This window comes from Manis javanica, chromosome 1 (assembly GCF_040802235.1).
Source record: "Manis javanica isolate MJ-LG chromosome 1, MJ_LKY, whole genome shotgun sequence".
Classification (NCBI taxonomy): domain Eukaryota; kingdom Metazoa; phylum Chordata; class Mammalia; order Pholidota; family Manidae; genus Manis; species Manis javanica.
Genome location: NC_133156.1, coordinates 56,027,140 through 56,042,902, shown reverse-complemented (window position 1 = coordinate 56,042,902; position 15,763 = coordinate 56,027,140). Strand labels below are relative to the sequence as shown.

The 15,763-nt window shown below is 38.3% G+C and overlaps 1 protein-coding gene across 2 annotated transcripts in view; it reads left to right on the top strand.

Moving 5' to 3' along the window:
- The window catches only part of UIMC1 (ubiquitin interaction motif containing 1), a 138,565-nt gene that overhangs the window by 63,437 nt on the left and 59,365 nt on the right, over positions 1 to 15,763 (top strand). The window contains exons 4-6 of one of the 2 annotated variants that reach the window (XM_036995058.2): positions 13,086 to 13,210; positions 13,930 to 14,035; positions 14,341 to 15,077. In XM_036995058.2, coding sequence (XP_036850953.1) covers positions 13,086 to 13,210; positions 13,930 to 14,035; positions 14,341 to 15,077 — 968 coding nt within the window. The remainder of the gene's footprint in view (positions 1 to 13,085; positions 13,211 to 13,929; positions 14,036 to 14,340; positions 15,078 to 15,763) is intronic. The other variant, XM_073232656.1, reaches the window with a different exon arrangement.

The window sequence follows — 15,763 nt, the reverse complement described above, 5'->3', positions numbered from 1 at the left end:
GTCATGAGTATATTTACTGTACATGCATGTCCACAGCAGATTAAAAGAAGAAAAGCAAAAAGGTGGAAGGAGGTTATCAGAGATCAGTACCAGTGTCCAGGTACAAAGGATAAGTAACTTGCTGAAGATTACACATCTAAAAAGGCAAAATCAAGATTTAAATAAAGGTAGTCTGGCTCTGGAGCTTCCTCCCTATGTACTAGAAAACAGAATCACACTGTGTTACTAAATTTAAACTCTCACTTAATGGAATTAAAAGGCAAGAGGGCAGAGTCTGGAGAATACGTCAGTTAATGTAGCAAAGCCTCCCCTCTCCACAACTTTTAGGGAATAAGGTGTTTTGAAAAGCAGAGTATTACAAAGAATTCAAAGATGTACCTTTTTTGCATTATATGGATTTTTGTTCTCTTAAATTGTATATGAAGGATGTAATCAGCTTTTTCTTGATGACTTAGTGAGTTCATTAGGAATGTCAATCTTTTTGTTTTAGCTATTCTAGTGGTATGTAGTGGTTTTTCATTTTAACTTGCATTTTCCTGATGACTAATGATCTTTTCATGTGCTTATTGTTGATTTAGATGTTTTCTTTTGTGAAGTATCTGCTAAGATCCCTTGCTCATTGTTTTTGAACTTAGATTACTTGTTCTCTTATATTGAATTATATGAGTTCCTTATGTGGTTTGGATATAAGTCCTTTGTCAGATTATATGTATGGTGGATATGTTCTCCCCTCTTGTGGCTTACCTTTTCATTTTCTTAACAAAGAAAATATTTAAATTTGCATTAGGTTTACTTCTTTTCTTTAATTTTTTTTTTCTTTCTGGGTCTTATTTAAGCAATCCTTGACTACCCCCAGGTTACAAAAATTTCACCTGTTTTCTAGAATTACAGTTTTAGCTTTTACATGAAGGTATATGATCCATTTTGAATTAATTTTTATATATAGCATGAGGTAAGTGTTAAGGTCATTTTTTTCCTTATGGATCCAGTTCTGCACTATTTGTTGAAATAACTGTCCTTTCCTCATTGTTGGAAATCAATAAAAAATCACTGTGTGCATCTATTTCTGAATTTTTTTTTTTTTGAGAGGGCATCTCTCATATTTATTGATCAAATGATTGTTAACAACAATAAAATTCAGTATAGGGGGGTCAATGCTCAATGTACAATCATTAATCCATCTCAAGTCTAATTCTCGTCAGTCTCCAATCTTCTGAAGCATAACGAACAAGTTCTTACATGGTGAACGAATTCTTACATAGTGAATAAATTCTTACATGGTGAACAGTACAAGGGCATTCATCACAGAAACTTTCGGTTTTGATCACGCATTATGACCTATAAACAATCAGGTCAAATATGAATATTCGTTTGATTTTTCTACTTGATTTATATGTTGATCCCACATTTCTCCCTTTATTATTATTATTATTTTTATTTTTAATAAAATGCTGAAGTGGTAGGTAGATGCAAGATAAAGGTAGAAAACATAGTTTAGTGCTGTAAGAGGGCAAATGTAGATGATCAGATGATCAGGTGTGTGCCTATGGACTAAGTATTAATCCAGGCTAGACAAGGGCAGCAAGACATCCATGGATGCAGAAGATTTCTCTCAAAGCAGGGGGGGTGAGGTTCTGAGCCTCACCTCTGTTGATCCCCAAATTCTCACCTGATGGCCCCCCTGAGACTGTGCCTGTCTTAGGTTGTTCCTCCCTTGAGGAATCTTACCCGTCTCTGGCTAACCAGTCCTCTTCCGGGGCCATACAGGGAAATGTAAAGTTGGTAAGTGAGAGAGAAGCCATATTGTTTGAAAACGTTAGCTTTTCACTTCTTTGCAGATTTATGCCCTGTGGGTTCTATGCCCAGCACTTGTCTCGAGGTATCTTTACCACCTGGAGGAATTATGATACTTGGTAAATTCGATATGAGGCACGAATTCTATTTAAGGGTTGTAATTAGGAAGAAAGAAGAAAAGCTACAGATGTAGCATATGGAAGGAAACATGGGAGGATTGATTATTTCTTTGACATATCTTCTTGTAGAGTACCTTAAGCATGTATAGGTTTTAAACTACCAACTAATTTGCACTCACATATTAACATAATAGGAATACAGTGACATAAACAAAGCAAATCTATAATTACCATCCATCTCCAGTGAAGCCAAGAAAACCATTTAGGCACCCTAGGCATTTGTGAAAATTTGTCTATGATATGATGGATATTGTCCAACTGTACTTGAACCGTCTGAGAGAAATCAGACAAATTAAAGCAGCCCATTTCTGGGATCTGTTCACATCCCATATGTTCTTTTAACTGTAGATAGTCTATAGTCATAAGATTTTGGAGTGCTACACCTTGCACCCCTCCCAACTCCTGGTTGAGTTCCAACAGTACAGATCCGGTCAAATTCGTTGTCTCACTGTATGCACATGCCAGCCTAGACATCTCCCTCCTCATTCCTATGGCAAGTCCAGGAGACGGTGGGCTGGATGCAGCCACAACCGCAGCATCGTCCGGATCCCTGTGGAGGCTTTTTGATGATCATCCCCTGGCACAAGTCCTCCAGAGAGTGCTGATGCCGGAAGCTCCTCCTCATATCGTATCTTAGTTCATTTTCTGGGTATCCAAGCTAGGCCTTGATGTTCTGCGTAGAAACAAACAAACAGACCCTTTGCCCACACTTTGACATGCCCTATATACCACTGTGCAGAACTCATTGGAGGTCAGCACACAGTAACTGCTTTTTTTTTTTTTATTAAGAGAAAGGAATATTATCAGAAAAGAGTACCTCCATAGCTGATCATCTGACACCCTTTAAGTGATCAACATTAAGGATATTTAAAGCATGCGTTGATCTTTGATTTACCAATAATTTTATCCTATCAAGGAGTAATCCCCCTTTTCTTTCTTTCTTTCTTTTTTTTTTTTTTTTTTAATTTTTAATCTATACCTACATGAAGAATACTATGTTTACTATGCTCTCCCCTATATCAGGTCCCCCCTAACAACCACATTACGATTACTGTCCATCAGCTTAGCAAAATGTTGTAGAGTCACTACTTGTCCTCTCTGTGTTGTGCAGCCCACCCTCCCCTTTCTCCCTCCCCCCCATGCATGCTAATCTTAATACCCCCCTTCTTCTTCTTCCCCCCTTATCCCTCCCTGCCCACCCATCCTCCCCAGTTCCTTTCCCTTTGGTACCTGTTAGTCCATTTTTGGGTTCTGTAATTCCACTCCTGTTTTGTTCCTTCAGTTTTTCCTTTGTTCCTATACTCCTCAGATGAGTGAAATCATTTGGTATTTCTCTTTCTCCACTTGGCTTATTTCACTGAGCATAATACTCTCCAGCTCCATCCATGTTGCTGCAAATGGTTGGATTTTTCCACTTCTTATGGCTGAGTAGTATTCCATTGTGTATATGTACCACATCTTCTTTATCCATTCATCTACCGATGGACATTTAGGTTGTTTCCAATTCTTGGCTATTGTAAATAGTGCTGTGATAAACATAGGGGTGCATCTGTCTTTCTCAAACTTGATTGCTGCGTTCTTAGGGTAAATTCCTAGGAGTGGAATTCCTGGGTCAAATGGTAGGTCTGTTTTGAGCATTTTGATGAACGTCCATACTGCTTTCCACAATGGTTGAACTAATTTACATTCCCACCAGCAGTGTAGGAGGGTTCCCCTTTCTCCACAGCCTCGCCAACATTTGTTGTTGTTTGTCTTTTGGATGGCAGCTATCCTTACTGGTGTGAGGTGATACCTCATTGTAGTTTTAATTTGCATTTCTCTGATAATTAGCGATGTGGAGCATCTTTTCATGTGTCTGTTGGCCATCTGTATTTCTTTTTTAGAGAACTGTCTGTTCAGTTCCTCTGCCCATTTTTTAATTGGGTTATTTGTTTTTTGGTTGTTGAGGCGTGTGAGCTCTTTACATATTCTGGACGTCAAGCCTTTATCGGATGTGTCATTTTCAAATATATTCTCCCATACTGTAGGGTTCCTTTTTGTTCTATTGATGGTGTCTTTTGCTGTACAGAAGCTTTTCAGCTTAATGTAGTCCCACTTGCTCATTTTTGCTGTTGTTTTCCTTGCCCGGGGAGATATGTTCAAGAAGAGGTCACTCATGTTTATGTCTAAGAGGTTTTTGCCTATGTTTTTTTCCAAGAGTTTAATGGTTTCATGACTTACATTCAGGTCTTTGATCCATTTTGAGTTTACCGTTGTATATGGGGTTAGACAATGGTCCAGTTTCATTCTCCTACATGTAGCTGTCCAGTTTTGCCAGCACCATCTGTTGAAGAGACTGTCATTTTGCCATTGTATGTCCATGGCTCCTTTATCAAATATTAATTGACCATATATGTTTGGGTTAATGTCTGGAGTCTCTAATCTGTTCCACTGGTGTGTGGCTCTGTTCTTGTGCCAGTACCAAATTGTCTTGATTACTATGGCTTTGTAGTAGAGCCTGAAGTTGGGGAGTGAGATCCCACCTACTTTATTCTTCTTTTTCAGGATTGCTTTGGCTATTCGGGGTCTTTGGTGTTTCCATATGAATTTTTGAATTATTTCTTCCAATTCATTGAAGAATGTTGCTTGTAATTTGAGAAGGATTGCATCAAATCTGTATATTGCTTTGGGCAGGATGGCCATTTTGACGATATTAATTCTTCCTAGCCATGAGCATGGGATAAGTTTCCATTTATTAGTGTCCCCTTTAATTTCTCTTAAGAGTGACTTGTAGTTTTCAGAGTATAAGTCTTTCACTTCTTTGGTTAGGTTTACTCCTAGGTATTTTATTCTTTTTGATGCAATGGTGAATGGAATTGTTTTCCTTATTTCTCTTTCTATTGATTCATTGTTAGTGTATAGGAAAGCTACAGATTTCTGTGTGTTAATTTTGTATCCTGCAACTTTGCTGTATTCTGATATCAGTTCTAGTAGTTTTGGAGTGGAGTCTTTAGGGTTTTTTATGTACAGTATCATATCATCTGCAAATAGTGACAGTTTAACTTCTTCTTTACCAATCTGGATTCCTTGTATTTCTTTGTTTTGTCTGATTGCCGTGGCTAGGACCTCCAGTACTATGTTAAATAACAGTGGGGAGAGTGGGCATCCCTGTCTGGTTCCCGATCTCAGAGGAAATGCTTTCAGCTTCTTGCTGTTCAGTATAATGCTGGCTGTGGGTTTATCATATATGGCCTTTATTATGTTGAGGTACTTGCCCTCTATTCCCATTTTGCTGAGAGTTTTTATCATGAATGGATGTTGAATTTTGTCAAATTCTTTTTCAGCATCTATGGCGATGATCATGTGGTTTTTGTCTTTCTTTTTGTTGATGTGGTGGATGATGTTGATGGATTTTCGAATGTTGTACCATCCTTGCATCCCTGGGATGAATCCCACTTGGTCATGGTGTATGATCCTTTTGATATACTGTTGAATTCTGTTAGCTAATATTTTATTGAGTATTTTTGCATCTACATTCATCAGGGATATTAGTCTGTAATTTTCTTTTTTGGTGGGGTCTTTGCCTAGTTTTGGTATTAGGGTGATGTTGGCTTCATCGAATGAGTTTGGGAGTATTCCCTCTTCTTCTATTTTGTGGAACACTTTAAGGAGAATGGGTATTATGTCTTCTCTGTGTGTCTGATAAAATTCCGAGGTAAATGCGTCTGGCCCCGGGGTTTTGTTCTTGGGTAGTTTTTTGATTACCGTTTCAATTTCTTTGCTCATAAATGGTTTGTTTAACTTTTGTGTTTCTTCCTTGGTCAGTCTTGGGAGGTTGTATTTTTCTAGGAAGTTGTCCATTTCTTCTAGGTTTTCCAGCCTGTTGGCATATAGGTTTTCATAGTAGTCTTTAATAATTCTTTGTATTTCTGTGGAGTCTGTCGTGATTTTTCCATTCTCATTTCTGATTCTGTTGATTTGTGTTGATTCTCTTTTTCTCTTAATAAGTTGGGCTAGAGGCTTATCTATTTTGTTTATTTTCTCAAAGAACCAGCTCTTGGTTTCGTTGATTTTTGCTATTGTTTTATTCTTCTCAATTTTGTTTATTTCTTCTCTAATCTTTATTATGTCCCTCCTTCTGCTGACTTTAGGCCTCATTTGTTCTTCTTTTTCCAGTTTCGATAATTGTGATGTTAGACTATTCATTTGGGATTCTTCTTCCTTCTTCAAGTGTGCCTGGATTGCTATATACTTTCCTCTTAAGACTGCTTTCGCTGCGTCCCACAGAAGTTGGGGCTTAGTGTTGTTGTTGTCATTTGTTTCTATATATTCCTTGATCTCTATTTTGATTTGTTCATTGATCCATTGATTATTTAGTAGCATGTTGTTAAGCCTCCATGTGTTTGTGATCCTTTTTGTTTTCTTTGTAGAATTTATTTCTACTTTTATACCTTTGTGGTCTGAAAAATTGGTTGGTAGAATTTCAATATTTTGGAGTTTACTGAGGCTCTTTTTGTGAGCTAGTATGTGGTCTATTCTGGAGAATGTTCCATGTGCACTTGAGAAGAATGTATATCCTGTTGCTTTTGGATGTAGAGTTCTATAGATGTCTATTAGGTCCATCTGTTCTAGTGTGTTGTTCAGTGCCTCTGTGTGCTTATTTTCTGCCCGGTGGATCTATCTTTCGGGGTGAGTGGTGTGTTGAAGTCTCCTAAAATGAATGCATTGCAGTCTATTTCCCTCTTTAGTTCTGTTAGTATTTGCTTCACATATGCTGGTGCTCCTGTATTGGGTGCATATATATTTAGAATGGTTATATCCTCTTGTTGGACTGAGCCCTTTATCATTATGTAGTGTCCTTCTTTATCTCTTGTTACTTTCTTTCTTTTGAAGTCTATTTTGTCTGATATTAGTACTGCAACCCCTGCTTTCTTCTCACTGTTGTTTGCCTGAAATATGTTTTTCCATCCCTTGACTTTTAGTCTATGCTTATCTTTGGGTTTAAGGTGAGTTTCTTGTAAGCAGCATATAGATGGGTCTTGCTTTTTTATCCATTCTGTTACTCTGTGTCTTTTGATTGGTGCATTAAGTCCATTTACATTTAGGGTGACTATTGAGAGATATGTACTTACTGCCATTGCAGGCTTTAGATTCGTGGTTACCATAGGTTCAAGGTTAGCTTCTTTAGTATCTTACTGCCTAACTTAGCTCGCTTATTGAGCTGTTATATACACTGTCTGGAGATTCTTTTCTTCTTTCCCTTCTTATTCCTCCTCCTCCATTGTTCATATGTTGTGTGTTTTGTTCTGTGCTCTTTTTAGGGGTGCTGCCACTTAGAGCAGTCCCTGTAGGATGCCCTGTAGAGGTGGTTTGTGGGAAGCAAATTCCCTCAGCTTTTGCTTGTCTGGGAATTGTTTAATCCCGCCATCATATTTAAATGATAGTCGTGCTGGATACAGTATCCTTGGTTCAAGGCCCTTCTGTTTCATTGCATTAAGTATATCATGCCATTGTCTTCTGGCCTGTAGGGTTTCTGTCGAGAAGTCTGATGTTAGCCTGATGGGTTTTCCTTTATAGGTGACCTTTTTCTCTCTAGCTGCCTTTAAAACTCTTTCCTTGTCCTTGATCCTTGCCATTTTAATTACTATGTGTCTTGGTGTTGTTCTCCTTGGATCCTTTCTGTTGGGGGTTCTGTGTAATTCCATGGTCTGTTCGATTATTTCCTCCCCCAGTTTGGGGAAGTTTTCAGCAATTATTTCTTCAAGGAGACTTTCTATCCCTTTTCCTCTTTCTTCTTCTTCTGGTATCCCTATAATACGAATATTATTCCTTTTGGCTTGGTCACATAGTTCTCTTAGTGTTGTTTCATTCCTGGAGATCCTTTTATCTCTCTCTATGTCAGCTTCTATACATTCCTGTTCTCTGGCTTCTATTCCTTCAATGGCCTCTTGCATCTTATCCATTCTGCTTATAAATCCTTCCAGGGATTGTTTCACTTCTGTAATCTCCTTCCTGACATCTGTGATCTCCCTCTGGACTTCATCCCACTGCTCTTGCATTTTTCTCTGCATCTCATCCCATTGCTCTTGCATTTTTCTCTGCATCTCTGTCAGCATGTTCATGATTTTTGTTTTGAATTCTTTTTCAGGAGGACTGGTTAGGTCTGTCTCCTTCTCAGGTGTTGTCTCTGTGATCTTTGTCTGCCTGTAGTTTTGTCTTTTCATGGTGATAGAGATAGTGTGCAGAGCTGGTACAAGTTACCGCTGGAAGAGCTTCCCTTCTTGTTGGTTTGTGGCCTTCCTCACCTGGAAGAGTAGCGACCTCTAGTGGCTTTTGCTGGGCAGCTGTGTGCAGACAGGGCTTCTGCTTCCTGCCTGTTTGCTATGGGGTTTATCTCCACTGTTGCTGTGGGCGTGGCCTGGCTGGGGCTGCTCCTCCAAAGTGGTGGAGCCCTGTTGGAGGGGGAGCGGCTGGGAGGCTATTTATCTCCGTAAGGGGCCTCTGTGCTCTCTGCTGCCCAGGGGGTTAGAGTGCCCAGAAATCCCCAGATTCCCTGTCTCTGTTCTAAGTGACGTCCTGCCCCTTTAATACTTACAAAAAGCACTCTCCAAACCAAAACAACAACAGCAACAATTAGAGAGGGAACAGAAAAAAAAAAAAAAGGAAAAAACACTTGATTTTTTTTTTTTGTCCTCAGGCGCCGGTCCCAGGCAGCCGCTCACTTGTCCTGCTGCCCTGCCTCCCTAGCACCAGGGTCCCTGTTCCTTCAAGGCTTCCTAAAAGCACCCGCCCACTGGTCCCGCAGGGATAAACACGCGATATTCTTTGTCCTCAGGCGCTAGTCCTAGGCACCCGCTCACCAGTCCCGCTGCCCTGCCTCCCTAGCACCAGGGTCCCTGTCCCTTTAAGGCTTCCAAAAAGCCCTCGCCAAAAAGAGAAAAAAAAAAGGGGAAAAACACGTGATTTCCTCCGTCCTCAGGTGCTGGTCTCAGGCACCCGCCCACCGGTCCCTCAGGGAAAAACGCGGGATATTCTTTGTCCTCAGGCGCCGCTCCCAGGCACCCGCTCACCAGTTCCGCCGCCCTGCCTCCCTAGCACCGGGGTCCCTGTCCTTTTAAGGCTTCCAAAAAGCACTCGCCAGAAAAAAAACCGCTCCGGTTTCTTTCCACCCGCCGGGAGCCGGGGGGAGGGGCGCTCGGGTCCCGCCGGGCGGGAGCTTGTATCTTACCCCCTTTGCAAGGCACTGGGTTCTTGCAGGTGTGGATGTGGTCTGGATGTTGTCCTGTGTCCTGTGGGCTCTATTTTTGGAAGATTTTTCTTTGTTATATTTTCATAGCTCTATGTGTTTTTGGGAGGAGATTTCCACTGCTCTGCTCACGCCGCCATCTTGGCTCCGCCTCCAATTTCTGAATTTTTTGTTATGTCCCATTAAAGGAGCTTGAGATTGTGATTGGGATTATGTTGACTCTGTAAGTCAGTTTTGGGAGAATCAAATTCTTATTTTCTGAATTAATTTGGTATTATTTTTTCTTTATTCATGAGTAGAATTCACCAGTGACGAATGTCAGAAAACCCTGGGATTTTCTTTATTCAAAAATTTTAATTACAAATTTAATTTCTTTGATATAAGACTATTCACATTTTCTACTTATTGTGTCAGTTATCATAGTTTGTGTTTTTTAATGATTATTTTTGTTGCTGTTGTTCTCAATCCTTTTTCATTGTTCTCCAAAGTGTCCTTTTTAGACATTTTATTTCCTAACCAGGGCTGTCCCTGTGAAATTTTAATGCCACAGATAATGCTGTAGGTCTTGTTTATGTACTGATTGTATATCTATGTGTTTTTTTTTTTGAGAGGGCATCTCTCATATTTATTGATCAAATGCTTGTTAACAACAATAAAATTCTGTATAGGGGACTCAATGCATAATCATTAATCAACCCCAAGCCTAATTCTCAACAGTCTCCAATCTTCTAAAGCATAACAAATAAGTTCTTACATGGTGAACAAGTTCTTACATAGTGAATAAGTTCTTACATGGTGAACAGTGTGAGGGTAGACATATCACAGAAACTTTCAGTTTTGATCACGCATCATGAACTATAAACAATCAAGTCAGGTATGATTATTCTTTTGATTTTTGTACTTTATTTATATGTGAATCCCACATTTCTCCCTTATTATTATTTTTTTTTAAATAAAATGCTGAAGTGGTAGGTAGATGCAAGATAAAGGTAGAAAACATAATTTAGTGCTGTAAGAGGGCAAATGTAGATGATCAGGTCTGTGCCTACAGACTAAGTATTAATCCAAGCTAGACAAGGGCAACAAAACATCCATGGATGCAGAAGATTTCTCTCAAAACTGGGGGTTGAGGTTCTAAGCCTCACCTCTGTTGATCCCCAGTTTCTCACCTGATGGCCCCCCTGCGACTGTGCCTGTCTTAGGTTGTTCCTCCCTTGAGGAATCTTATCTGTCTCTGGCTAACCAGTCATCTTCTGGGGCCATACAGGGAAATGTAAAGTTGGTAAGTGAGAGAGAAGCAATATTCTTTGAAAAGGTTAGCTTTTTACTTCTTTGCAGATTTATGCCCTGTGGCTTCTATGCCCAGCGTTTGTCTTGAGGTGTCTTTACCACTTGGAAGAATTATGATACTCGGTAATTTTCGATATGAGGCACGAATTCTACTAAAGGTTTGTAATTAGGAAGGAAGAAGAAAAGCTGTAGAAGTAGCAGACGGAAGAAAACATGGGAAGATTATTTCTTTGACATATCTTCTTGTAGAGTAACATAAGTATGTATAGGTTTTAACAAACTACTAATTAAATTGCGTACACACATTAACAGAATAGGAATACAGATACATAACAAAAGCAGACCTACAATTACCAGCCATATCCAGTGAAACCAAGAAAACCAGTTAGGTACCCTAGGCATTTGTGAAAACTTATCAATTATGTTGGATATTGTCTAAATGAATTTGAATAGTTTGAGAAAAGTCAGACAAATTAAAACAACACATTCCTGGGAACTGTTCACGTCCCATATGTTCTTTTAACAGTAGATAGTCTATAGTCGCACCTATCTATGTTTTATACATAAAGAGAGTAAGGTTTTTTAACATCTGTTTGGGGATGATGTCACCCCTATTGAGAATGCATGATGCAAGCTGTCAAATTTATTAGCATAAAATAGCACAATATTCCATTATTATTTCTTTCCATGACTATAATATATAGTGATATATCTCTTCTTTTTATTCCTTATATTGTTAATTTGTGGGCTTTGTCCCTCATCAGTGTAGAGTTTTATAAATTTATTCACCTTTTCGTAGAACCAGTTCTTGGTTTCTTTAGTATTTTTCCTCTATTGTATGCCAGTGACTCTTTTGTTGATTTCTGATTCTTATATTTCTTTTTACTTACTTTGGGTTAATTTCACTCTTTATTTTCTATCTTCTTAAAGTGGGAAACTTGAATCATTAATTTTAAAACTTTTCTAATATTGCATAAAGTTATAATTTCTCTGAACATTACATTAGGTACATTGCACAAATTTGATGTTTTTATTCTCAATAAGGTCATTTCAAATTCAGCTGGGTGCATTTTTTTATGTTTGGACTCAGTTTTAGGGCTCCCTCCTATTGAATTTATTTTACTTTTTAAAAAAATATTTAAAATTTACATGAGTCTATAAATCAAAGATATACAAAAAGATATAGTCAAAGAACTGTCATTCCCTCCTTTCTGCCTTGTTCCCAACTACCTGTAAGTAGTTGATTGGTAACAAGTTGGATTAGTTTCTTATTTATCCCTCTTCTGTCACTCTTGGCAAAAATAGTTGTATGTATATTTTCTTATTTCTCCTTTCTAACACAAAAGGTAGCATACTATATACACTCTCTTGTATTTTGCTTTTTAAAAATTTAATATTCTTGATATCATTTTGTTACCAGTCCACAGATGCCTTTCTGTCTTTTACATTTATATATATCAGAGTTTGTTCAATCAGTGTCCTGTGTTGGTCCTTAAGTAGATTCGTGTTTTGCAAATTCAAACAATGTTGCAATGAATGATGTAGTACATACTTACTTTTTTAAAAAAAGTTCAAAGTATATCTTTAGAGTAAATTGCTAAAATTGGGGTTGCTGGGTCACATAGTTGGTTAGACATTGCCAGTTTTCTCCACAGACATTATACCAAGTAGCAGTAGTCTAAATTTATCATTGCCTTTATATGAATTAGTTAGAATAAGTCTTTAAAACATCTATTTGGTTACCTAGTAATATAACTTATATTGGAAGAGTAGAACAAAAGCTTGACTCTGTCCTTTTATTTACCAGTTTTCAAAATAATTGATTCATTTACGTTCTTCAACAATGACCGATTAGTTGTGTTTTTAAATGTAAGTATCATTATGAATTCATAGATATAAACATATTTACTGTGTTTTAATTAGTTGTATTCATTATCCTTATCAATGTTCTTGTCACTGTTTTTGCCCAGTGAGAATCTTTTTAAGTTGGTTATTAAGTTATTTTGGTATGACCTTAGTAGTACTTGATAGACTCATTGTTAACAGATAAGACAGACATTCTAGCTGATCTACAATTTATGTTCCAGATTTGGAATTAGCCGTTTCTTCAAGGTAGTTGCTTTTAATGGTGTTTGGATATCACATTCTGGCCATTAGGGCTTTTCTACTGGGTAAATTCTGAGGATTCTGAAGAGTAAATTTATTCTAGTTAGATGTTGAGCATAAAACAGTGTAATGTGTAGCAAAAACCTCTAGAGTGGGAGTCAGGTCCTCTATTTAGTCATTTATCAAATATTTATTGAGTATCTGCAAGGTGCCATGCACTCTTTTATGTGCTGTACATATAACAGTGAACAATAAAGGGCAAAAATTCTGTCTTTATGGGAGCTTATAGTCTAGTTAACCCAGGATTCTTGTTGTAACTGCTGCTACTGATCATGGCCAATCTTTTGGAGCTTTCCTCATTTGTAAGATTATAAAACTGTATTGAATGACTTGTAGTGGCTTCACTTGAAAAGTTTAATAATTCTGTTTCTTGCTTCCATGCTTATTGAGTGTTTGTCTTCCTCCCCTCTCTTTTCCCTGTCCTCTTACAGAAATGACAGAAGAAGAACAGTTTGCTCTGGCTCTCAAAATGAGTGAACAGGAAGCTAGGGAAGTGAATAGCCAGGAGAAAGAAGAGGAGGAGCTCTTGAGGAAAGCCATTGAAGAAAGCCTGAATGTAAATACACTGTGTTGAAAAATTTTGTGAGAATTGACGGCCATATTCTTTTACTTCTGCAGTTTTATGGTTGCATTAGGAACTAGCTGTAGTTCATAGGGTTTTCAACTAAGAAGTATTTCCCATCATAATTTTTAAAGTCTCTGTTGAATTGTTGGTGAACCAAATTTGAAGTGTTTTGTTAGTTATATGAATGAGTTTTCTTCTGTCCCATGTATTTTCAGTCCATGGTCTAAGAGAACCATAGTAGTTGGCAGCTTCTGAAAAGAGTTACTGAGTAACAGAAAACCCAAAGTGAGCAAGATGAGGTGCTCATCTCTCTGTTTTGTGGGAAGAGCGAAAGGGAATGAGAACCAGAGGAGGGTTTTGGAAAGAATGGACAGTTTTAAAATATAAATTTAAAAAAAGTAATGTTAAATTGTAATTTGAGTATGTGCAGTTGAAATTATTTTAAATGTGAAGAGTATTTGCCAGTGGCAGGTCCTTTACGCCATTCACTTCTATATTAGAAAAGGATTTAATATTGTGATCTAGTACAGCACTTTGCACCTAGCAGGCGTTCAGTACACATTGTGGAATTCATTTGAATTGAGCATCTTCGTTTTGGAGAGGCGAATGTATTAGGGACAGTAACCTTCCCTATTTGTCTTTCCTATGACCCTTCATGTATAGCTGTTTTAATAATAAACCTGGTCTGGTGTGGGAATCACTTGTTTCAGAGTTGCCGGCCTTCTGATGCTTCTGCTACCAGATCTCAACCTCTGGCCACTGGACCATCTTCACAGTCCCATCAAGAGAAAGCCACAGACTCTGGGACCACTGAAGGCATGTCTTCCTGTTCTGACTCCTTCCAGTCATGAAGTATAATATTACAGGGCTCTCATGCTGAGAGTAGTGTACAGAAATGCCTAAAATCTATTTGTGGTATTAAAGAGATTAAATCAAAATAGTTGAGATATCACTAATATCCAGCATACTTTTTATTTCCAAGGAAAAGCCAGCATTTGGTTAAACCCAAAGAAGAGCCTTTTTTTACTCACATTATGTAATTCTTGGTAAGTGATAACTTACCAACCCTCTTAATAAAAATCAGTTTGTCTTTAGCCCTACTTTTTCTCAAATACCTACAGGCATATGGCAGCTGGTACCTCCATCACTGTTTAAAGGCTCACATATCAGTCAGGGAAACGAGGCTGAGGAAAGAGAGGAGCCTTGGGACCACAATGAAAACACTGAAGAGGAGCCGGTCTCTGGCAGCTCAGGAAGCTGGGACCAATCAAGCCAGCCAGTGTTTGAGAATGAGAACATTAAATGTTTTGACAGATGTACTGGCCACTTGGCTGAGCACACACAGTGTGGGAAGCCACAGGAAAGTACTGGAAGGGGTTATGCTTTTCACAAAGACTCCCAGGGTAAGGGGGACATATCTAAGCACTATCTGCCTACCCCAGCAGATGCCAAAGGTCTCCAGGACACTGAAGGCACTGTGCACTACTTCTGGGGTATTCCATTCTGCCCTACTGGAGTAGACCCTAACCAGTATACCAAGGTCATTCTCTGCCAGTTGGAGGTCTATCAAAAGAGCCTGAAAATTGCTCAGAGGCAGTTCTTTAAAAAAAAAGCGTTTGGGGAACCAGTGTTACCTAGACCTCCTTCTCTGATCCAGAATGAATGTGGCCAAGGAGATCAGGCTAGTGAGAAAAATGAAGGCATCTCAGAAGATATGGGAGATGAAGACAAAAAGGAGAGGCAGGAGTCTAGGGCATCTGTCTGGCACTCAAAAACCAAGGATTTCCAAGAAAGCACAATTAAAAGCTTGAAAGAGAAACTTTTGTTGGAGGAAGAACCAACAACCAGTCATAGTCAGGTAAGGGTCAGTGATGCTGTGATTAAGGATGATTTATTCAGAGATTATTCTTGAAACATTATTCTTGAAGAGGTAATAATGTTCACATGGCTCAAAATAAGATTTTAAAGAATAATGTTCACATGGCTCAAAAGTCAAAAAAGATATAGAAGTCTGTCTCCTATCCCCTTCCCCAGCCACCCAGTTCCCCTCCCTGGAGTTAAACCCTTGTTACTGGTTTCTAATGTATCTTTCCAAGATATTTTATGTGGTACAAACAAATGTGTATACATGTTCTTTTCCTCACCTTCTTTTACACAGGTGATAGCATACTCTCCACATTATTCTGCACCTTGCTTTCATAACAGTACATTAATAATTTACTTATATGAGATCATTCCATGACATTGCATAAAAAATGTATTCTCCTTTTTTTGGATGTTTAATACACCATGTATGGGTGAGTTTATGAAGTGCCTCTGTTGGTGTACATTTAGTATGTTTCCAGTATTTTACTATTAACAAACACTTCTTCAGTAATTACTCTTGTACAGATGTTTTATCCACATAGGAGATACATGTAGAAAAATTCCTTGTAGATGTAATTGGTGGAGTAAAGTATTATGCATTTACAATTTTGTTAACTGTTACCAAATTGCCTTCCATAGAGATTGTATAATGTATGAGTACCAGCTTGTCCATGCTCG